Genomic DNA, 23,764 nt, shown 5'->3' on the forward strand with positions numbered 1-23,764 from the left:
TTCCTTTTTTTTTTTTTTACCCTGGCTAGAATGCTGGGGTCTACAGCAACAACCTCAGACAAACACTTCATGGCTTTTGTTCGAACAGCAATTGCATTTTCACCAAGCACACGCAGAATCTAATAAAAACAAAAACAAATCGCATTTTATTGCATTTGGAAAAAGATCAGACAACGTTTAACCAACAAAAATGAAGTGCACAGGGGGTGGGGGAGGGGAAACGACACATGCTATAACCAAAATAAAATGAAAAAACCAGCTATCGGAAATCTAACATAACTGTACAAATGGGAGCGCTCCGCCCGGCATGGCTGTTGCACCACCACTGTTCAAGACCCACGGCAGGTCAATAAATCTTAGCTGTACTCAGTAGCCACCCCGTTCATTATCTGTGGCAGTCACCAACCCTTACCCCTCGAGAGTCCTCTGGTTCGCACACACAGACAAGCCACAGTGGAGGGGTAGGGCTCTTACGTCCTGTGGCCTCCAAACCCAAAGGAAGCTGCATGCTATCACCAGTTCGATTACTTGTGTTAGGAGCAGAATTTTGGGTATCTTCAACTCCCCCAGGCTTGCCAACAGTGGGAAAGCAGGTGTGTTCCCTCTCTCGTGACACTTACCAAGAATTAGGTCACTGGGTGAAGCTGGGAACAGAGGGGACCCCTCGTGCCCTATAGCACAGGCAGCATCTTGCATGGCTGCAAAGCTCTGGGCATAAGGGCAGGTCTGTGCTGTGAGTACAGAGGGAACCAGAGACCTGGAAAGCTGGGTGACCCATCCCTCTATAATCTGATAATCACGTGCCTTCGAAAAGTAGCTTTGTGGCAGCATTTGTTACAGTGAATCTTGGTTCCCGATTTCCGAGTGGGCAAAGCAGAAATCAAAAAGGCAAGGCCTGGCCCAGGACGTCTTTGCCGTGGCTGGCTTAAAAGGAATAGGGGCACTTGACCTTCAAAGTGGATTTGAGGCGGTGGTCTATAGTCTCCGAAATGAACAGAAGCTGTGCATCAACAGTGCCAGGTGAATTGTATCCAAAGTGAAGTAATACATGCGTATGATGCTTTCCTTAAACAGGAACCTAAGCAATGGGTTCTTGTAATGCCATGACTGGAAGATAAGCCAGAAGAAGACTCCAAACATCCCATTATTTTCAGTCCCCTTTTCCTATCCACTCTATTCAAGAACCCACTGTATACCAACCAATTGCATTAAGTAGGAAGATAGATATCTATGGAGTCTCAGTCCGGCACCCCATTTGCACATATTTGCTCATATTCCCCTGAAATACATAAAACCACCCACTGAATTATGGCTATCTTCCTGGCAAAACCATTCACTGCAAGCAATCTATTGAAATGGTTTTCAGTTTAGAGTCATTAAGCTACTCTACAGTGACTAATGAAGATAAAGTTTGTGAAGCCATATTAGGAATGAAAATAAACATATGCAAAGCCCATTGGAAGGTATCCATAATTGTCTTTTTTTCATTTATCTGTTATACCAAAAAAAAGTACACAGATGAAATATACTTAGAGCAGGAGTGAGATGCATGCAGGATAAAGAAAAAAATGTTTATGAAACTGACACAGAATTATGGAAGCATGTGGTGGTGTTATGACCTATTAAATACCTGCGCTCAACAATGAACAGATATTGCACACTACCCCATAAGCGTTTGGAACCAGGAAACCAACTGTATTTCACTAAGACTTCTGGCACAGTTTACCTGTGTCAAATAAATATCGAAGCTCTGGGCAAACGGCCTCATAGAGGCCAAGTAGCGAACAATCAAGCAAGCATCTTCATAGTCCACAGTATCAGAGTTCATCCTGTAACGAAGCAGCAGAAAGTTACTTTAGTATATGCTTCTCAACAAACACCACCAATAAGCAAAAGCCAAATATAACCAGGCTTGGTGAACTCACTTTAATGTACTGAACTGAGAGGGTGCAATTCTAATGATTTTACGAAGAAATTTTTTGCGACTTTCTGCTCTGTGCATGATTTGTCCCGTCGACTCAACTTCTTTTGCATGGTGCGTTCCTTCAGACGAATCTTCGTCCTTTTGAGACTTCATTGCTTTCTCAGTCTCCATCGTAGTGTCCCGAAACCACTGAGCTATGTAAAATTTCCGAGAAAACTAGAGTGGTAGGCGAGGAAGTGGGGAAAACAACAAATCAAAACATAACAAGAAACAGAGGAAGAAGGTCAAAGACTGTTCAGAAAAGTCACACCAAGTTCCAGGGTTATTGATAACAATATTTTGCAACATATATTAATACAATGGGTTTATTTAATACAAAGTCAATGACAACTTTGGGGAAGGGCCATGGCTCAGTGGTAGAACACCTGCTTGACATGTAGAAGGTGCCAGGTTCAATCTCCAGCATCTCCAGTTAAAGGGATCAGGTAATGTGAAATACATCTATCTAAAACCCTGGAGAGCTACTGCAAGTCTGAGTAGACAGTACAGACCTTGATGGACCAAGGGTCTGATTCAGTATAAGGCAGCTGCATGTGTCGTTGCTCACAAGCCAATTGTATTCTGAACTGCACATAGTCAGGTTGGATTTACATAAACAATCACATTCACACACAAAAATATCTCTTTTTTTATTAATGTTCTTTAACTGGACCATGTATTTATAAGAGAGCATTTAAAGTAAGAAATTTTGTCCTGTTTTAAAGATTTGTGCTGAGCTTGTTAGATCATCAGAGCTACCCTTCCCCTCCCTAGAGAGGCTCTATCTACAGAGGAAGACCGCTTGCACTGTAGGGAGCAGAGCCAAGAAGAATTAAGCAAGAGCAGGAAAGACAAAATTATTCCCTTCTTGTGCTTTTAAACCTGACTAAAAAGTACAGATGTTCTGCTCTTTTGAGTAGCTTTACAGGAGTACCTAACGTTGTTCACTTATGTGCAGGCAAATGAAGCATATAAACATATTAAAATTAAGTGACCATAATACGTATGAGGAAGCACAACCCCCACATCTGCTCCTCATACTTATGAGTCCCATCCGAAAATGAGAATGCTGTTGACCTGTGTGCTCTCCAAATACCTGAAGGAGCACCCAGTCATAGATGTGACTACCAGCAAGTGGTGTTACAAGTCTTTTCTTTCATAGGATATACACCGCACTCATGCAAATAGAAATAACAGCTGCCACTGCACTGGAAAAAAATGTGCATCCTCCCATTTTTAACATGCCACTAGCAAGGAGAGAGGAAGAATTAATCACTGGCATTTAGGGTCTCACCTTCTTTTAAACAAAGCTTAATTTCTTCTGAATTAGTTCACAAGTCGTGTGTTAGGCTAGTAAAATTACTGTAATACAATATCCCAGTATTGGCATGATCTTTTTAATGAAATACATGTTACACAAATTGTATTCTCACAACTGAGACATACCATTAATGAAGCATCAGTCTCCGTATTTTCATCTAAATAATCTAGCAACGCCTTTTGCAGCTGCTGTATTTCATCTTCCCCTCCTGAGACCTGTAACAAACAACCTTGAACTTTAAAGCCCATCTTGTCAACATCCCAAAAAAAAAAACTCTCATAGCTTTGTGTTCAATACATGCTCAAATTACTCCGTACAGAGGAACACGTGACACGGTCTGTTAGAAGACGGCTCACTCATAGCCATGACTCAATTTAATTACAGAACAAGAAGACATTTCGGCAGTCGATTAGCTCTGACATGAATGCAAATAAATCAATATGCATCAAAACACCTTTTAACTTATTTTGAATATCTTTCTCAAGCCACCAGCCTTCAGGGAACACGGGTAGCCACAGATAATTAGCCATTTGGAGGCACCAGCTCATACAAATGGTACCTCTAGGTGACCTTGACAATACTGTGACTGGTAGTTGTAATAGCATGAGGGTCATCATACCCATGAACACCCGCAATACAGACGACTATTTATGTTGGCTAGCCTGAATGCCATCCCATCAGGGGAGTTAATGGGTCATTTAAATAGGGTACTGTACTGTGAGAGAGTATGTCAATGTGGTTCTGGCTAAACAGACACTCTTCAGCACTCCTTGTTTAGCTGTGACTTGCTCAACGAGGATAGACAGATGGATAAAGCCTTTTATTGGGGAATCTGTCTCTAAACTGGATAATACGAGGGCTCTTTTAGCAGGGGTGGATTTTAATATTACATTGGCAGTTGCCAAATTTCTTTCCCAGTCAATTAAGATTAAAAAAATCCTAATTTCCTTATGGGCTATTCAGATAGTTCCTTTTTTCTTCCTTTTTATTTTGATCTTAGTGTGACATTGTTCAGGGCCGAATTGGCCATATGAACAATATCATTAAAGTAAAGTATACCCATGAACAAATCATGACTGGATTCAGCAATTTGACAGTGGAAGACACTGATGGTTAGAGTTTTCACACAGTCCCCTCTGCTCAGCACTGCCATCTGACTCCAAGAAAGTCAACCCCCAGGGCTTGCAAGACCCACACAAGTTGGGTTCTGCAGTAAAGAGGGGGAAGGGGATGAAATTGCCCTTCATGTCTCTGCCATCAGTGGAGCTGCGCTGAAGAGGGGGACAGCCAGCTTCCCCCTCTTCAGTTCAGCCCCCCTCCCCCCAACACGCGTGGCTATTACTATGTTCAAGTCCAGGGTTTACATGGCACTGCTGGGGGGGAGAAGGATGCAGATCACATCTGCAAACACTATGTTTATGGGCCAGTGGATCTAACCCCACGGGGTGCAGAGTTTTGCACTTTTCTCTTAAAAGGTTCATTGATAAAGGTACCTCTTTATTAATAAAAACACAAGAGATCCAAAGAATGGTACCCTGACTCCCTAACGGAGGATCAGTTTCCCAGACTCTATAAAGCAGCAAAGAAGAGAACATTTTGATTTTAGCAGACACAGAGACCAGGTCTCAAGATGCTGTTTTTACGTAGTTGTTTAGAACAGCATGCTGTAAACTTTTAAAGAAACCAGTCTCTGTTACTATTACTGAGAGGTGCTTAACTGACAGGGGAGTAAAAAAGCTTGATTCAAACCTGTTTCAAAATTCGGGCTATCGATCCCTGATCCATTTTGCTAGTGACGGCATCCTTCCTCAATCGTGCGGCTACAGTTCCAAGATAGTCAAGTGAGGCCACCCTCAAAGCCATCTCTGTAGATTTATTACTAAACTGATGGACCTAGAAACAACAACATCACCAAGTTAACAATTAATTTTTGTCTCTCCAACACTTTTAACAAATAATTGCTTGACCCTACCCTAACTACTTTTATAGTAATAAGTCACATTATTTATTTAATATCTTTGTTTAAATTCTAGCCCACTTAAACCCAAAACCTTAAGGCAAGCAATAATACTGCGAGTTAGTATGAAACAGTATATTAAACCTGTTTTGGTATCAACAGCAGGTCATCTTTTTGGAACCTAATAAAACTATGCTGTGCTAATGACTGCATTTTTTTTGGCTGGAAGATGAGTTTGCAGGAATTCATAATTTAGAAATCTGATTATTTAAAATTCCTTCAAAAGTCCCCATCTATTTGTTATGACTGTAAACACCAAACACATCAAAGCCAACTGGCACTGGTACTTTACTGTGATTCTCTGGGTGAGAATTGAGGGGGACGGGAGAAGCCATGCACACGTGTCTGGCAACAGGTTGGGTTTGTGTACACTTTCCCTTAACTGCCATTATATTTAACACCTGAATGCCGACTATGACAATGTAGACTGTTCATAACCTAGTACATATGTGGATATTAGGGATGTGGCTTTCAAATTATTTGCCAATAAATAATATCCATGAAGTTAAGAACAGTAATTTGGGTCCCACATAGCCTTGGTTCCACTTGAACTGCACCTTCTTCGGTGCAGGGGCTGTCTTCCAATAGCAGAGTGCATTCCTCTGGCTCTAGGCTCTTTTCAGTCCATTTAGACATTGATTTCACATGAGTGGAATTGCCCATGGCCTATGACAACAGAGGAAATGTCCCCCATGGAAAAGGGCTCAATACAAACAAGCCAACTGTTAGCTCCTCTGATCTACTATGTTTACTGTGTTACTAAAACACAAAGTGAAATGAATCAATCCAACAAATACCTGAACAGCAGTGATAGCAAACTACAACAGTCAGGTTTTAAGGTAGGCTACAAACTAAAGACACAAGGGAATAAAGCAAGTGTTTGCCAAATGCCTAAATACCAACACTACAGGCAGCGAGCAAAGATTTTTGAGCAACATTTCAAGGACCTGATGCCACTTGTAGAGAAGGTCCTATCCTGTGTCACTGCTCGCCTCTCCTCCAAGGCTGACCTGGAGAAAGGCCTCTTATGGAGATCTAAGTGTACAGCATGTAGATGAAAGTATTCCCTCCACTGCATTGGAAGTCTTGTGGTCTAAACAGACCTTTTAAAATGTCTGGTGGAGATGGGCCAAAGATTCAGAGATTCTGCCTGCAAATATGTAATCACTTACAAGGATTAGCCATCTTTTCTTGCTATGAAAAGAAGGCTAACAAAAAAGTGACAAAATCTATCCAACAACAATATTTGAAGACATGGATGGTGTTTCTATAAAGACAGGATTAACCCCAGGAGACCATCAATAATGTATGTCTGTATTGGCCTGAAGATTACACTATGCAAGAATATGTGAACATATATTACTCTAATAATATAGTCAAGTCATTAATTAATCATAGGATCACCATGAGTCGGAAGCGACTTGATGGCACTTAACACACACACACTAATTAAAGGGAGGCAGAATTACTGCTTTGAAAAATCCAGGTGCCTTACCAATAATCTCCCCAATAAACTAAGCAGCAGCTCTGCAGCTGGCCACTCTGGTTTGTTGACCGTGGAAAGAAGATCTTGAACAAAGTTCTCAAACAATGGCCTATAATCCTCTTCACCTTGCTTGCTACCACATCTGTTTGAAATACAGTGAAAAAGTGAAATAAGGCATAAAATCCAGATCACAAAATGTATAGTGTTACAGACATAAACCAAACCATTCCTATGTTTCAAAAACAGAAAAAATTAAAAACTCAAAATATGGTACTTTACATGGATCCCACCTAGATTTCCACAGGCACAGGTTGTGATTTTCATCAGTTCCTCTCTTGTGCAGCTGCCACAAATGCCCCCCCCCCCAATATTCTGCTCATGAGAGGGATTCTCTAGAAATAGTTGGAGAAAGGATTAGAAGTTGCCCAAGGGAGTGGAGGTGGGTAAAAATCCCCCCCGTACCTATGGAATTCTATGTGGGATCTGAATAACTGGACTCTTCCATTGTCTGTTGAATATTGTGTATGTTTAAGGCAACTTATTTCCTGGCAAGACTGCTTAGAATTCGTCGCAAATCTCTCTGAACCTCAAGTGTGAATCCAAAGAGTAAAATAATGTCATATCTGGACTACAGTGTTAGATGAACTTATTGACCGTCAGGCCTCTGGATAGTTGCAGATTGCGACAGAAGAAAATGGGGTATTTTCAACAGATGGGCTGAGAAGCTGATTAAAAATTGCACTGATTATTCCAGTTTTCAGCTGGGCAAAAAAGACTATAGAATATGGATTTCTGGTTTCAAGAATGTTATGGCAGTCTTCAAATTACTGCCCGGGGGGGGGGGGGAAGGTGTGAGAAGAAAAGAGATGAGGTGGGTGGGGCCTTTACAAATTATTGCCCAACTATGATTCCACAGTAGCTGTCTAATAACTTTCAATAGGGGCATTTTCCATGCCTTTCTTCTTTGCGTGTAATTCAACCACAATGCTACAAATTGGACAATTTGCAGCCTTAAATCAACATATTTTTGGAAGCGTCATCTAAGGTGTTTTGCTCACGTTGATCTGCTCAGTTAGCTGCTTCAGAAGGGTAACTAGTAACCTGTTCTAGTACAACTGTGGGGGGGGGGGAAACTTATACAAAGAGGGATGAAGCAACAGCTCAACTAAGCTTTCCAGAAAGGGCCACATCCACCCACATTCTTCCCTTACTGACAGCCTATCTTCTGAAGTCTCATCAATATCAGAGATTCTGATCAGTGAAGCAGCTTTGGCACATGGGATCACGATGCCTACATGAACAACTGGAAACACAAATCCCTTGTGCTATAGCCAATCCTTTCATCCCCCTACCACAGCACAGCCTCTCACAAAAAATAAACCCATAAAGAAGTAAAAATAATTAAATTACTGCTTGCCACCATCAATCCCTGCCCAAATTATCCGCTATCAGACTACAGTATCCTATGAGAAGTACACAGCTGGATCTAGCAGAGAAGCCCTTACGTTTAAGAGCTCTCAACGATCACTGAAGAAACATCCATGGTCTGTTCCTTAACATTAAAAAACCCAGATTGTTAAAGTTTAAGTGACTCCCTTTAACCATACTGCCATTTAAAAATTCTTGGGACATCTAATCTTGATCTTTGGCCATTTATGCTTGGTAACCATTGTTCAGGAAGTGTTTGCTCCACACCCCACCCCACAAGAATCCCCTCAAAGAATGCAAAATCACAGCTGTTAGCTATGCAAACGGAGGTTGCTAATGACTATGCAAACAAGGAGCGGGCAAGTGGGGGGTGGAATTTCTCCTTTTGCATCAGGACCGTGAATAGTCATTTTTAAAGGTCGCATTTTTAAAAAGAGCTTTGAGTGAACTTCAAAATTGACCCTGAATAAATGGCCTTTCAGTAGACTGGGTTCCATGTCTAAACTGTCTGAAAAAGCTCAAGCCATTTCTTCAGCTTCAAGCCCGATTCCGTAATGGACATATTACAGTTTCACGAGACAAAACCTACAACACATGAGCAGTTGCGTTCTACTCACTTCTTAAGGAAAATTGAAAGGAAGTTTTGTGCTGTTCTCATGGCTGTTTCATATGAGTTCGTAATTAGGACATCCTGATCCACCTAAAAATGGACAAACAACTGGTTTACCAAAGGCACATTGTGATTTCTGTGAGACAGTGTACATGCTAAGGACGTACACTTTCAAACGTTTAAGGCACATCTTACCTTCTTATTTGATTCCTCTTCAGAGTTTGAGTCCTTCTCTCCCGATGGTAGATGTACAACACACTGAATAAGTTGTAGCACCAGTGCAGTCACCATCTGAATATACATAGGCTCTCCATCAGTATCACTGCTGTTCAATCTGTTGAGAAAACAAGTTATTTATTATCCTCGAATGTAAACCCAACAGCAAACACAGCACTGAAATTGTCAAATTCGCTTCAGCTGTTAACACACCTCGTATCTTATTTACAATACAGAGAATTTTAATTGCATTTATAACCAGGAAAAGACTTATATACGAAATATGTCGATTACCTCTTGAAGAGAGGCTTAGTCCGACAAAAGCTGCAGTTACACCGAATCACAACATAATGCAAGCATTCCTGCCAAAACACTCTTATATAATCCTACTGTTCCAACAATGCCCATTATCCCTTTGATGGGTAAACCAATCTCAGAGCTTACAGAGAGACAGAACAAATTCATGATGGGTACTGAGCATAATAATATATGACACTGGTTTTCCCTTTTAAGATTTTTTTGGGGGGGAAGGCCCCAGTAGCCATATTTTTCCCATGGCCACGGCAGATGTCCTGAAATCCTAGTGCTATCACTCTACTCATGTCTTATAATCTTGTGCAGAAATCTGAAAACAGCACAGATACTATGCAGCACGGTTAACATGCTTAAGTCCTACTCATTTCAACAGGGGGTACTTATGCACAGATCTAGCATAGTTTTTTCCTAAAAAAATTCCCCCCAAATATCTGTAAGATACCACATAATCTAAAATAGGCACAGTTTGTGCTGTACATTACCTGAAATTCCTCAGACTTCTTTTGCTGGTTGGTAGTCTTGCGAGTGATGTGAAAATTTCTTCTAGTATCAATTGCCTATGCTTTTCATATCTTGAGAAGACCTGTTAGTAAAGATTTTAAAATATTTTAGAACACTGACTAGTTTTTTGCAAGAAAACAATCACTCCTCTAGAGCAGTGGTTCCCAAACTGTGCTCCATGGAACACTTGGTGCTCAGCAAAACATCTCCTAGTGTACCGTGAAGTGAATAGAAAGAAAAATACTACTGTCATTCATTTTGGTATAGAGGTGCTAAGTGAAAATTAGTGCTCCGTGACTGTGCTCCACGGAACACTTGGTGCTCCGCAAAACATCTCCTAGTGTACCGTGAAGCGAATAGAAAGAAAAATACTACTGTCATTCAGTTTAGTATAGAGGTGCTAAGTGAAAATTAGTGCTCCATGACTCAATAAGTTTGGGAACTACTGCTTTAGAGTAGGCTTATCTTATTATTTATATATCTTGAGCAGACTGAATGGGCAACTTTGACAAAACAGCTGCCTAAAGTTACTGGAAACTCAGATTTCAGGACAAATTAAATCCCAGTTCTGAAATCTACAAATGCAGTTAACACTGACATTTCCTCCTACTTCCCCATACCACCCATATGAACTGTGGGAGGGATCATCTCTGGGACTTCTTTCTCCAGTCTTGACATGGGGGCAGAGGATGAAATAAGAGATGATGAGGATTCCACCCCATTGCCAGTAACCTCTTCTAACTGCTGAATGAGTGACACACACACCGAAGCCTGTTTTGCATATGGATGGCCCTTCACTGGGAGTTTAAAAAAATCAAACTGAGAGTATTTAAAGATAGCCATATTTCAATAAGCATTTTTAATTTGGCTGCCTGTTGCTTGGTATTCATGTGACAGTTAACAAGCAACCAATGAGCAGGAAGCCATTTACTCCTTTTGGAGAAACCTAAACATATAAAACTGTGATTGAACACCATACATCACAATTACTTTAAGGGAATTATTTTAGTCAAATTAGCTGTAACATTACACATAGTTCTACTGAGAAGCTGTTCTATTCATGATTTTACTACATACATAACGTTCTTGACCAAAATACTGCTGATGAGGGGAAATTCTTATTTATAAGTACATTCCAAAGAGAATTTTTTAAATGACGTGTTTCTCTGGTATGGTTAAAATGCAATGTTACTGGTAAAAATTGTAAAACTCATTAATTCTCATTTTTCACATAAACATCAGTCATCCATTTTTAAACACTCAATATTGGTTAAAAGGGTGCACTTACTGCAGTGACTAGCTTGATGGCACACAACTGAAGTTCGCTGACATTTTCTACAAAAAAAGGTGTAATCCCCATTGAAGAAACCTGTCAATGAAAAAAATTAAGCAACTGTGAATGCTAATTATTCTTGGTAAATACACATGAAACCTGCTTTAAACAGAACAGGTACTCTCACTAACATTTTACTTCTCTGTGGTGATCAACTTCTGACACAAATTACAGTTAGTTACAGTTGCAACTGAAATGACTAGGGATGAAAACTAAGGTACGAGCCAACTAAAACACCCTCTTCTCTTCTCTGTGCAATTTTCATTACCTTCAGATAAAACACAGATTCATGATGTGATGTCAAGGCTATAGTGTGCAATTATTTTAAGGAGATTAACGCTGAAAAGTTACAGATGTTCAGAAGACCATATACATGGTAAGCAAGTTTCCACTCTATGCACAGCCCAGGATTAAGTTTCTTGATGGGCTACAAACCTCCACTCAGAAAAGGAGAAAATCATATTAATTCTACTAGATGTTATTTTCTTGTATATGTCTCTTTTTTAACATTGTGCTACTCTGTGGATGATGTTTCATGAAGGCCTATGGCCACATACAAATAAATTCTTCTACTACTACTACTACTGGTAAGCAAGTTGGATAGAGTAATTGCATTGGACTACTCTGTAAACAATGTGCAGTTACTGATACTTGGAATTATGTATGCTATATTTCTTTGTAGGACAAGCTTTTAAAATCTTTAGCAGGTTAAAATTATGGATTATTCACTACAGAAAACACTGTCCTGATCACTTAAAATAGCCACGAGATAAGAACTTTGGAAACACACTGAAACATTACCAAGATTCAATAAATTGACTGAACTTACCTGAAGAATAGTGGTGTCAGTAAGAAGCTGGATCTCCAATAATTCAGCCAAACTGCTAACAATATCACAAACTTTGTTGTACAGCATCACTATTACTCTCTGTTTATGGGTGGAACACTTGGCACGCTTTGCTTTTGAGCTTAGCACACCACCTAGAAAGTTTTCAACAAAGTTACTCTTTTAGAACTTCAAATACATAGAAATCATACAGTACACAAGTTCTCAAAAAAGTAAATATGGACCATAAAAAGAAATACATTAACTACTTCACACTGTGCGTGAAGGAATGTCTGGAATACATCTAAAATAGCCTTAAATGATGCTTTTACAGCATTATAGGTATCATTGCACCAAAAGTCCCCAAGGATCCCACATAATCTGTAAGTATTGCCACCCAAACTAGGGCTCTCTTGTCAGAACTGGCAGGGCAAACGTGCAGAGTACTTGAGGAGTTGCCCTTATTATAGCTGTCAATGGAAGTCTCCTCAAGTACAAGGCTCTGGACTGCAGTACAAGCAGCCATGAAGCAGGCAAAGGGGAGATTGGAAAGTAAGGACAAAAGATAGAAAAGATGCTGTCAATGAAGCTGAAGGTCAAAGAAAACAGAATTAGAAGATGGCAGGTAGCCTGATTTCCAAGAACCGGCTACCACAAAGTCACTGAAAACTCTGGTAGCGGTACCAAGTTTGACTGGAAGGCATCATTAAGTCAGAAACGGAAGGCAGTGGAAACTTTAGAACAACGGGCATGTGGATTGGTAGTTGAAAGGAAATAAAGGGCCTAATCACTGTGGTATAGTTATTCTGGTAATGTTTAAAGAAGCGACACGAGGAGCAGCCATGGCTTAGTGGACAGCATCTGCATGGTACACAGAAGGTCTCAGATTCCATCCCCAGCATCTCCAGCTACAATTATTAGGCTGCAGTTAATACAAAACACCTCTACTTGAGACCCTGGAGAGCCACAGACAGATAGAGGAGACAATGTTAACTCTGACAGACCAATAGTCCGACACAGTAAAAGACAGTTTCTTGAGTTCACGTGAGCAGACTTAATGATATGATTTCTCCCAATGCAAGCCTCACTAGCCATTTTGGAGCAGTGGTACCATCACAAGAAGTGACCTGTAACCATCTCCATACATGATGAGCTTTCTTCCTGTGCTGCTGCTGGCAATGAGAGGCCAGGTAATAATAAGCAGCACAGTCCAAATGCTTACACTGCTCATTCTCTAAAATGTCATTTAACTGTATATGCATTTTTAATTTAGCTGATTTTTATTTCTACCCAAGTACAGTAGAGCTGGGGTTTTTACTTTACATTTTGACTGATTTTGCTTACATTCCCTCTTTAATCTTCTTTGCACTGAGGTCTAAGGAAATTTGGCATGAGGAGTACAGAGATAGATAGGATGGGTGGGTTGGTGCCAATAAAGTGGCCTTTAATAGACAGCCTACAGGGGATATATGATCTGTTTGTACAACCTTCTACAACTGCGTACAATTACAGAAAAGTTAACAATACATCAAATAATTTTCATACTAACCACCATGAGGATCCAACCGATAAACAGGATCATATTGAGGATACAGAGTGTTTTGCAAGTGAAATTTAGTGTACTGAATGACTCTTTCTATTACGTCTTCAATATACACGGCTTTGGGCATATTGGGGGATGTCATGATGTTGATCGCTGTAAGGCAGGCGTCTGCAGATTTTGTGACTCTCTCCATAATCAAGTCTCTCCACAATCTTTCCTCGTCTTCAGTGTCGTTATTCTGCAGAGAAAATTCAGAGTGCTGAGTAAGAATACACTTTAAAATACATTCATAAAAAAACACAAGCAACTAAATTTAAGGATAATAGCGTATGAAAAGAGTATACTGCTTTAATAAAATATATTTTCCATTGTTATTATAAAGGCTTCACTACCCAGATAAAAGCCAGGATAATCTTTCAATTTTGGGCACCGCAATTTAAGAAAGATGTAGACAAGCTGGAACGTGTCCAGAGGGGGGCAACAAAGATGGTGAGGGGTCTTAAAGACCAAGTCCTACGAGGAAAGGTTGAAGGAGCGGGGTATGTTTAGCCTGAAGAGGAGAAGACTGAGAGGGGATATGATAACCATCTTCAAGTACTTGAAGGGCTGTCATATAGAGGATGGTGCCGAGTTGTTTTCTGTTGCCCCAGAAGGTCAGACCAGAACCAACGAGTTGAAATTAAATCAAAAGAGTTTCCATCTAGACATTAGGAAGAATTTTCTAACAGTTAGAGCAGATCATCAGTAGGCTTCCTCGGTAGGGGGTCAGCTCTCCTTCCCTGGAGGTTTTTAAGAACAGACTAGATGGCCATCTGTCAGCAATGCTGATTTTATGACCTTAGGCAGATCATGAGAGGGAGGGCACCTTGGCCATCTTGTGGGCATGGAGTAGGGGTCACTGGGGGTGTGGGGGGGAGGTAGTTTGGAATTTCCTGCATTGTGCAGGGGGTTGGACTAGATGACCCTGGTGGTCTTTTCCATCTCGATGATTCTATTATTCTACTCTGCTTTCTGTCGGATGCCACTCTTTCAGACAAATCCAATCAAAGTTGGGGGACCAGTTTTTGTTTTGCTAGCCCTGCTCATCGGCCTTTAGCAGCAGCTTGTGATGTCAGCATTAGCATGTGATAATGTTTACCTGGAGGCCACTCGAGTTCTGCAGATCAAGCTGTTAAAGACACTCAGAAAGACTTGGATGGGGCTTACTCTTATGGTTGGCTGGCAACCATATCCCAACGTGATCTCTATGTTGACACAAGTGGGTGATGCACGCACAGTTAATGGCAACAGCATGCATAGTGTTTGGTCTCTCTGAAAGGCAACTGCAACTGGCTCAGCCCCAGATCCAACAACCAGCACATTATGCTACAAGAATTGATGATGACCAGTTGGAGGTCCATGTTGAACGTGAAGAGGTCAATTGGACATCATGCTAGGAGATCAGCAGAAGGAACCCTGTGGGCCAAACTCCTTCTTTTAAAAATGGGAGATGGCAGCAAGCCCACATAAAGATGCAGACAGACAGCTTTGTTGCCAAATATCCCTGGTAGAAGAATGACACCTTGCTCTTTAAATATCCAATTCAGCTGGCAAGATTTACGTTTTTGTTAATTTGATGGTTCTTCAGAATGAGTCAGGTGACAATAAACTTTTCAGGCAACAGGTGGGTGCAGAAGAATTTTTTGCCGATCTTCCCTCCACTGCAGTTCCTTCCTCCCCTTGCAAAGTCACTTAGAAGGGTCAAGGGTAGGGGAAATATTTCTACTGATTCCCTCTTCCACCAGGGATGCTCTAGGCTGAACCTGCATTGAGCAAGGGGTTGGACTAAATGGCCTGTATGCCCCCTTCCAACTCTATGATATATGACAGAATCATAGGACTAATTGTACCCAGCAATGGTATGTGTACACAGGACCTACTACGATAACAGAGATGGGAAACGGCAGAGGTCCCTTCTGTAGACAATGCTCCTTTTATAGTGGTTTAGTAATGAACATTTTAAAATAAATATTGTAGGCTCTAGGGCAAGGATAGGATGACTTCTGACCTGGCTGGGCTTTTTTTGGTAGCCAATATTCCTGTAAACATTTATGCAATACTTAAATTAGCAGAGAGAGCTTCTAAAGAGATGAGAGAAAAATAGCGGTAACAAATGTGCAGCAATAACAAGCAAGTACTGTGGAGTGCAGTGAGAAAGAGGTGAGAGAAATGCAGAAGAGGGGGAGAAAAGGGGACACGGCAAAGAGAGAGCGAGAACAAGCAACTATGTGCTATGAGGTACAGATAGAGAGGCCAGGGTTAAACAGAGATAGGCTCAGAAACACCTGTGGTGGTGCAGAAAAAGATGGAGAAGAAACAAGACTATGGGGTACAGAACATAGGGGGAAATGGACTCCTCCTTAATTAAAACTAATAAAAATACTTTTTTGCGGTTAATGTAACGAGGAAGTAAAAGTGGCCTTGGAGTTATCTGAGTTGCACACATCTGAATTAACAGCACGTCCATCTTTATGTATCACAAGTACATGTTAGGAGTTTGTTTTCAGTGAGCCAATCTGCCACATATCATATTACCCTATTGGAGCGCCATCTCTCTCTGTGACAGGCTCAGTTTTTGGCACAGTAGATTGCTAAAAAGTTGAACCAACTACACTGGTACTACCCACATGCAGACTCAGAGGCTGCCTTCAGATGTCCCATCAAAGCTCCAACTAAAACGCAACTGGGCACAAACATCATGTGCTGTTCCACTCTCATGCTCCCCCTGCTCCTTCCTCCCTCCCTCATGTATGGACCTTAGTTTGCAAACTTCCCAGTCTGTAATTCTAGGCAGACTGTGTAAGTGGCCAATTAGCCTAAAGGAATTCAAAGCGAGGCCAGGTCTTCTAGCTCACATCTTGATTAGTCAAAAGCTTTAGACAAATTTGTATTTTACAAGCTGCCTTTCTCCGTAACTAATTCTATTGATGGGGTCACATTGCAGAGTTAAATTTATACACCTTCTAGGCAAAAGATGTCAAGTAAGAAGGCAAGCAATTACTAAAACAGAAGCATAGTTCCAAGCATCCTTATGTATGATAACAGTGAGTTCCCTTCTGCATATACACAACGAGCCCAAAATGTGCTGTCATCCATTAGTGAGAATAGGGTGGTCCACTTGTACATGTTCCCTTAACTGAACCTATAGGGGGGTGAGTTCAGACTTCTTCTGTTCTTTAAGATTTTAACTATTACACAGAATTTCTGCTCATTTCAATCATTGTTGCCAATTCAATACACTGTATTTAGTTACTATGAATAGCCACATGATGGCAACAATGAGCTTATTTAAGACAAGAGTCCAGTAGCACCTTAAAGACTAACAAAAATATTTTCTGGTAGGATATGAGCTTTCGTGAGCCACAGCTCACTTCTTCTGTGCAAGTGGACCACTTCTTCTGAAGAAGTGAGCTGTGGCTCACGAAAGCTCAGAAAATATTTTTTGTTAGTCTTTAAGGTGCTACTGAACTCTTGCCCTTTTCTACTACTGCAGACAGACTAACACTGCTACCCACAGTGACTTATTTAAGACAATGAAAGATACTTAGGACTTCCAAGCAGAACAAACATATACTAGTTTTGACAAAAGAAAGACATTCATTCATAGCAAAGCTATTATTGTATTTTTCAGCTTACTGATACAGGAATATAGGCATGCCCTAGCAGCCTTTATTATTTCACAAATTAAAACACGGCTCAGATATACTTTAACTATATACTATTAAAAGCTAATATAACTATTCACTTGGAAAGTGCTGAACTCATCTACAGCTATGTCCACACTACAGCAAAGGAGAAATATTTACGACATTTCCAACAGACAGAAAATTAAAACCAATAAATTAAAATAACTAATTTTAACAACTCACGTGGTTGAGCAATGTGGAAAGCTTTGAACCATCTTGAATATTCTTCTCCAAAATGTTTAAGACTTTCACTGTTTTTTCCGTTGAAAGCTAAAAAGAAAATAATTCATCCAAATGGATAAGACAGTCTTTATAGGTTTGGTGTGGAACTGAAACTGATGCTAATACTGGTTTTGCCTCAAATTCACAGTCTGATTCCGAAGCACAGAGGAAGCTGCTTTAAAGATGCCACCTAGGTTATGGGTCCAAATTAGAGATTTTATTTGAAAAAACCTGCTTCCTGGGTTCCAGAAGCCCTGATCTGGATAGCCCATGGTTGCCCGATCCTGTCACATCTCGTAAGCTGAGCAGGGTCAGCCTTGGTCATTATTTGGATAGGAGACCACCAAGGAATACCAGGGTTGCTAGGCAGAGGCAGGCAATGACAACCCATCAATATCTCTTTGCCTTGAACCCCTCCCCCCTGCCGGGTCACTGTAAGTCAGCTGTGACTTGACAGGGGGGGAAAGTAGCCAGAAAGGCTATTAAATGTCAGACAAGGAGGAGAAACATCTATGCTGATGGTGCACATACATTTGCCCTATTTTGGTTATATCAAGTCTCCTCAAGATTCAAATCATCTTGAAGGCTTCACAACTCCTCCAGACCTAACATGTTTGCCTTCTTGAACAATCCTGTGTTACAGTCTTCATTTTAAAGGCATCAATAACCTACCTTGTCCATAATGCCCATTGCTTTAATTTTGGCAGATTCACTACCCAATTCACTAAGCTGATGTTTTCCCAGTAGTAACTCTTGAGGCATTTCATCATCATCACCTAAAGGGAGAAAAAAAAATTCTTTTCAATATAGCTGTACTATATATATCCATGATTTTCAAGAATAAGCTTCAGTAATCCCACAGTAATGCATTCTAGAATTCTATTTCTCTCCACATTTAACTGATAGTAACAGTAGCCCACAAACTATGTTTATCTGCAACCATCATGCAACAGCTTAAAACAAAATATATGCAACAAAATTGTAATGTAGAGCTATCATCTAGGGAATGCCACCTCAAGATTTATCTCCAGAAGATTCTATCTTTAAAATGACTTTAAAGTATTAAAAGTATATTTAAAGTATTAAAAGTAAACACAGTGTTTAAGTCAGCAGGTGCTAACTTTCCAGGCAGGAAAGTGGGGAATGGGGGTGGAGGGAGAATGCAAGCCTTCTCGAGAGGGGCTGTGGCTCAGTGGTAGAGCATCTGCTTGGCATGCAGAAGGTCCCAGGTTCAATCCCCGGCATCTCCAGTTAAAGGGACTAAGCAGGTAGGTGATGTGAAAGACCTCTGCCTGAGACCCTGGAGAGCTGCTGCCTGTCTGAGTAGACAATACTGACTTTGATGGACCAAGGGTCTGATTCAGTATAAGGCAGCTTCATGTGTTCAAGAGCACAAAGTTGACAAAACGTGCACCATGAGAAGACAGCTTTGAGGAACAGAACGTCAATAGGTTGGAAGATGAACCTCTCCTATTTCAAGTCTCAGCAACCACCACTGAGAATGTATGACCTAGCGATCATTTTAAATTTCCTTAAATTACTTTTTCTATAAGTTCTGAAAATGTTTTTATTTGTATTTTAAATGTATTATGTAGGTGTATTACAATTAGGGGCAATATGCTCGTTAAAAAAAAGAGAATGTGAAAAAATATTGTCGCTTGACACAAAGATTATGCCAGCAAAGATTCAGAGTTCAACAGCCTTTTAGAATCAACCCTTGAAAATAATGTCCTGCCATGTACATAGTTCCGTTCACCTACTAATAAAAAAATACATCAACGTCTCATTGGAGCAGGGATTATGGTTACTTGCCAAAATTGTAAATAACTCTAAATACTTGGCACTTTTGCTAACATGCTGTATCAGGCTGATCAATTGTCCTGTTCACTCTCAAATGGAATCACTTATCTGTTGGTAACATTTCTTTCTAGGATTCGAGGTCATTAATCATTAAAGGAAAATGGAGGACTTTCTAAGAGTCAGAGCCTAAGGATACTAAAATAAAAATTGTTAAGATGAGCACAGGGGGCTACAATAGAAAACAGTGCTTCATACTAAGAGACATTGAGCGATGATGACATTGAAGGAAATGCATAAAGACTTTTTTTAATTACCAAATGAGGTAAAATCCATGTCTTCCAAGTTGTCCAAAATATTTTCTACTGAAGCAGTGAACCTCTTAAATGTAGAAGAATCCATCATTTCTGATTTAAAAAACAACAACAGAAAATGTAATATATTGCATCCATGTACAACACATAATAAACAATTTATGGCAAGAGCATTAAAAGCAGCAACACACCTTCCGGTGTTAGCTTTGGTTCATAAGCTTTTCTTTTCTTCTGTTTTTCTTTCTTCTTCATTTTTCTAGCCACTTAAAAAAAATAAAAAGGTGTAACATGAAATTTCTGCAGAAAATGCTTTTCTCTGTGTCAACATGCTTTAACCCCACGACAGCATTTGAAAACATTTTCCCCCTCTAGCTAGGCCTAATGTATCTGTATTACACGAAAGTGGACGAGGTTTTAGAAACACTTTTAGACAAAATTTAGATTAAGAATACTAGTGAGAGAAGTTGATGATCACCTTCGCTGAGGCTAGGAGGAGGGGAATAGTCATCCACATCTGAGTCCTCTGGACTGCGGTTGCGATATCGACTGCTTCCAGAGCTCCTCCTTCCTTCGTGGTAATGACTACCCCTTCGATGATCTCCAGAACCTCGTCTGTCATGCTCTTCATACTCCCAAGCTTTATCTTCATTTCTGTCTTTCTTATGCCTTTTACGAGAAGCTAGGAGGTGAACAGAGCATTATGAGAGCTAAGCCCAGTTTCAAAGTAGCTCCACACGTTGTCAGCTATGAAAAATACAGAACACACACTTCAACTGGAACCTTGGAAGGCAAATGTATAAAAGCCAACATTTGCTGAAGCCCAATAAAAGCTTCTAGAAGTGTGAAAAATGATTTTAAAAGCATTTCAGTCCATTAGTACTTACACATGTTTATTGTCACCATGCTCTAGCCCTAAAAGGCAGCAGGCCAGCCAACAGGCAGAGGTTCTCTCCCCACCCGTACCCTTCAACCATCTTAGTTTTCTCTGGCAAATATAGTCCTAGCATATGCCTGACACTAGGGCTGTAACTCAGACATCACACATATGGAAATAATGTTAAGGAAAAATATGCAGAAACTTGCTTGTTGCTGGGCTTTCACATTTACCTTTCTTCAACATTAACTATGTAGTTACCCATGACATACGCATTCACATCCATGGATTAACCAAAGTTAGTCCCTCACCCCACCCCCTGGTTTTATCCTGGTTTAGAATCCTGGGTAGTGGGCTGGGGGAGGGATGAACTTTGGTAAATCCATGAACCTAGAGTGGTACACCATGGACAACGGGTGTTGGTGTTTGTCCTTAATTCTCCTCACAAGAATGAAGGGGTGGGGGGGAAGAGCACATGCAACCCAGGCAAGCACATTCCCCCCCTTAACTGTGGTCACATATGATGTCTGGATGTAGCTTATTCCACCAAGGGAGCAGAAGAAGGAGAAGAAGAGGAGGAGGAGTTGGTTTTTATATGCCAACTTTCTCTACCACTTAAGGCAGACTCAAACCAGCTTACAATTGCCTTCCCTTCCCCTCCCCACAACAGACACCCTGTGAGGTAGGTGGGGCTGAGAGAGCATGACTAGCCCAAGGTCACCCAGCTGGCTTCATGAGCAGGAGTGGGAAAACAAATCCAGTTCACCAGATTAGCCTCCACCACTCATGTGGAGGAGTGAGGAAGCAAACCTGGTTCTCCAGATCAGAGTCCACCACTCCAAACCACCGCTCTTAATCACTACACCACGACTAGTAAGGGAGAGGACAAGGAGGGGAGAAAGACAGAGATCCTCCATGTACTTGTTAGCTGCCTACCCTGCAGCCACAGCTATCTCTTAGCAGGAACAGCCACAGCACGGCAAGTGTTCTTAAGCAGGGAGAAAGAAGGAAGGAGGGAGGAACGGCAAATCCACATCCCTAAAAGTTTTTTTTTTCATATCAAAGCAGCATTTCCTCTGTTCAGCACTGCTAAAAATTAATCTTTTCTGTTATTAAATGCTTGTTCAGCCTAATTATTTCTTCTCCTAAGTACTGCAAGTATCGCAGCAATTTGCTTTCTGGCTTTACTCTCACAACCTTTGGACCACAGTCCAAGTAGTTATAAATATGCTCACAGTCTGACCTCACTTGCTATTTTTGCTGAAGAAGTTCCCACTGTTGCTTAAATAGGAAGCTTTTTTTTTACATGAAAAAGTAACAGCAGCTCAACTGTGCACACATTTATCAGATATGTGCCCAAAACTTCTGTTCAGGAATTCCACTGCTCATAACATTTATCTCCCTCACAGTATTGAGCACGTTACCTCTTCTCTACTTATCACTGGCTCCCAATCTCATTGTGCATTCACTTTAAACTTTCAGTTTACTTGTTGGTTTACATTCCAAGCTCTCAAAAGTCAGGGCCTGTCTTTTCTCCTCGATATGCTCCAATTAGGGCTCCTTATTCATATGACCCACTCATTATAAACCAAAAAAGTGTGGTTTCCCATCATACTTCTCCAGCCTCTTTCTTCTCCAGGACATAATATAATATAATACCTACTTAATAAAATTTACAAATACATTTGTAGCTATTTTCCCCTCATGCCCCTTGCTCAGTCATCATTCTCATCAACTGCTTATTTATCAAGCAATAATAATCATAAAAATACATTTATCAGTCTGAAAAGTACATTTTGTAGCCCAAAACTCTTATTCTCCATTATTGCTATCCACTATTCCCTTTATCTTATTTTGTTTCCAGTATGTGTTAGGTACTGGATGAAACAATATCTCCTGTAATCGCTGATTATACCACAGGAAAAGAGATGGGGCTGAGCCTAAGCTGAAGCCCATACTAGAAAGGAGAGTGTTTGCTCAAGCCCCCCAAGTGAGAGGAAAATAGAATTACCAGGATGTACTTCACTAATGCACTAGTAAGAGGTGGAACCAGTAGAGCCCCTTCAACTGGTTTGATTTGGCTGTTGCAATAGCCTCTCTATAGAGCAGTACCTGTTGGACCCACTTGGCCATGGTTACCTAGCTGGACAGCTCCTCTGCCGCTTCACCAATCTTGCCAGGAACCTGCTTCTTGCTCTGACTGGACAGCTCCCCTCCCTCAGCAGCCATGCCTCGAATACCATCCCTTGTCTTCTTGGATCTGCCTCACAACCAAGACAAAAATCTGAGGCACCTGGCTTCAGCGTTGGCAAGAACAGGGTAGCAACTCAGGAGGAACACAGGACCTTTTTTTCTGGGTGGGTTTTCACTGCTGGCATCCCTCGTGTATCAGCCTACTGCTGGGTTAAGAACTTTGCTTTGCTCTCACCCTAAGGGTATTTTATACATGTATGAAAGTTTTCAAAAGCCATGCACAAGGGGCACATCAGGCTTGAAAGGAGGAAAGAACAGGGAAAAACTCTGCCTCAAGCCCTAGCTGTTCCAAGCACTCCGCAAACTGAAGTTATTTGGCTTCTGCCTGGCTCTGCTCCCTCTAGCAACGCTCTGTTGTAGAGAGCCCCAAAGCGCAGCTCTTCACTGAGCCATGCTGCGAAGGCTTCTGAAGAGCCGCATCCCTTCCAAATTACTATAATGCTGGGGGCCTGCATTCCTGTCCTACAGCACTGTAGCAGGCAATTCTAGCCTGACCCAGGAGAATTCATCCTTCTGCTTTTTGGCAGCGCTGTTAGGGAGGCACTAGACATAACATAATCAAGATTAATGTATCACCATGATCAAAAATGAGAGAAACATTCGCTACTCACTTTCAAAAGCCTCTTCGCTGTCATTGTCTTCATCTGAACTGATTTCAGCATATTTTGGTTTCTCGTTTACAGTGCTACGTTTACGTTTGTTCATTTTCACTCGTTCGCAAAGAGGCATGGTGGATTCAATTTCTGCTAGCAGTTCAGGAGGTAATTCCTTTAACACTGACTGATCTATGCTACCTACCAATGAAGAGTAAACTGTAAGTGAATACAAACCTAAGGACACATCAATGTAATGCAGATATGAATTTAACATTTTTATCCTGCTTTTCACATTCTTTTTTTCAGACTCTTTTCAACTGGATGGTTTACAAAATATAAAAAAATGTTTGAAATGTAGACCACTTTCCATATTGTCACTCAGAAGGCCGAAAGTTCCATGCAAAATGAACACAATATAAAATCA

At 40.8% G+C, this 23,764-nt stretch overlaps 1 protein-coding gene across 3 annotated transcripts in view; it reads right to left on the reverse strand.

The window, feature by feature from the left end:
- The window catches only part of NIPBL (NIPBL cohesin loading factor), an 84,809-nt gene that overhangs the window by 27,150 nt on the left and 33,895 nt on the right, over positions 1–23,764 (reverse strand). For all 3 annotated transcript variants that reach the window (XM_056848391.1, XM_056848388.1, XM_056848390.1), the window contains 18 exons: positions 23,356–23,538; positions 20,093–20,296; positions 19,809–19,880; positions 19,621–19,710; positions 18,179–18,282; positions 17,468–17,554; positions 13,566–13,797; positions 12,020–12,171; positions 11,146–11,226; positions 9,839–9,939; positions 9,021–9,159; positions 8,833–8,915; positions 6,797–6,929; positions 5,034–5,177; positions 3,410–3,499; positions 1,926–2,140; positions 1,727–1,829; positions 21–119 (listed from right to left, as the gene is read on the reverse strand). In XM_056848391.1, coding sequence (XP_056704369.1) covers positions 21–119; positions 1,727–1,829; positions 1,926–2,140; positions 3,410–3,499; positions 5,034–5,177; positions 6,797–6,929; positions 8,833–8,915; positions 9,021–9,159; positions 9,839–9,939; positions 11,146–11,226; positions 12,020–12,171; positions 13,566–13,797; positions 17,468–17,554; positions 18,179–18,282; positions 19,621–19,710; positions 19,809–19,880; positions 20,093–20,296; positions 23,356–23,538 — 2,312 coding nt within the window. The remainder of the gene's footprint in view (positions 1–20; positions 120–1,726; positions 1,830–1,925; positions 2,141–3,409; positions 3,500–5,033; positions 5,178–6,796; positions 6,930–8,832; positions 8,916–9,020; positions 9,160–9,838; positions 9,940–11,145; positions 11,227–12,019; positions 12,172–13,565; positions 13,798–17,467; positions 17,555–18,178; positions 18,283–19,620; positions 19,711–19,808; positions 19,881–20,092; positions 20,297–23,355; positions 23,539–23,764) is intronic.

Source organism: Euleptes europaea, chromosome 4, assembly GCF_029931775.1.
Source record: "Euleptes europaea isolate rEulEur1 chromosome 4, rEulEur1.hap1, whole genome shotgun sequence".
Taxonomy (NCBI): Eukaryota; Metazoa; Chordata; class Lepidosauria; order Squamata; family Sphaerodactylidae; genus Euleptes; species Euleptes europaea.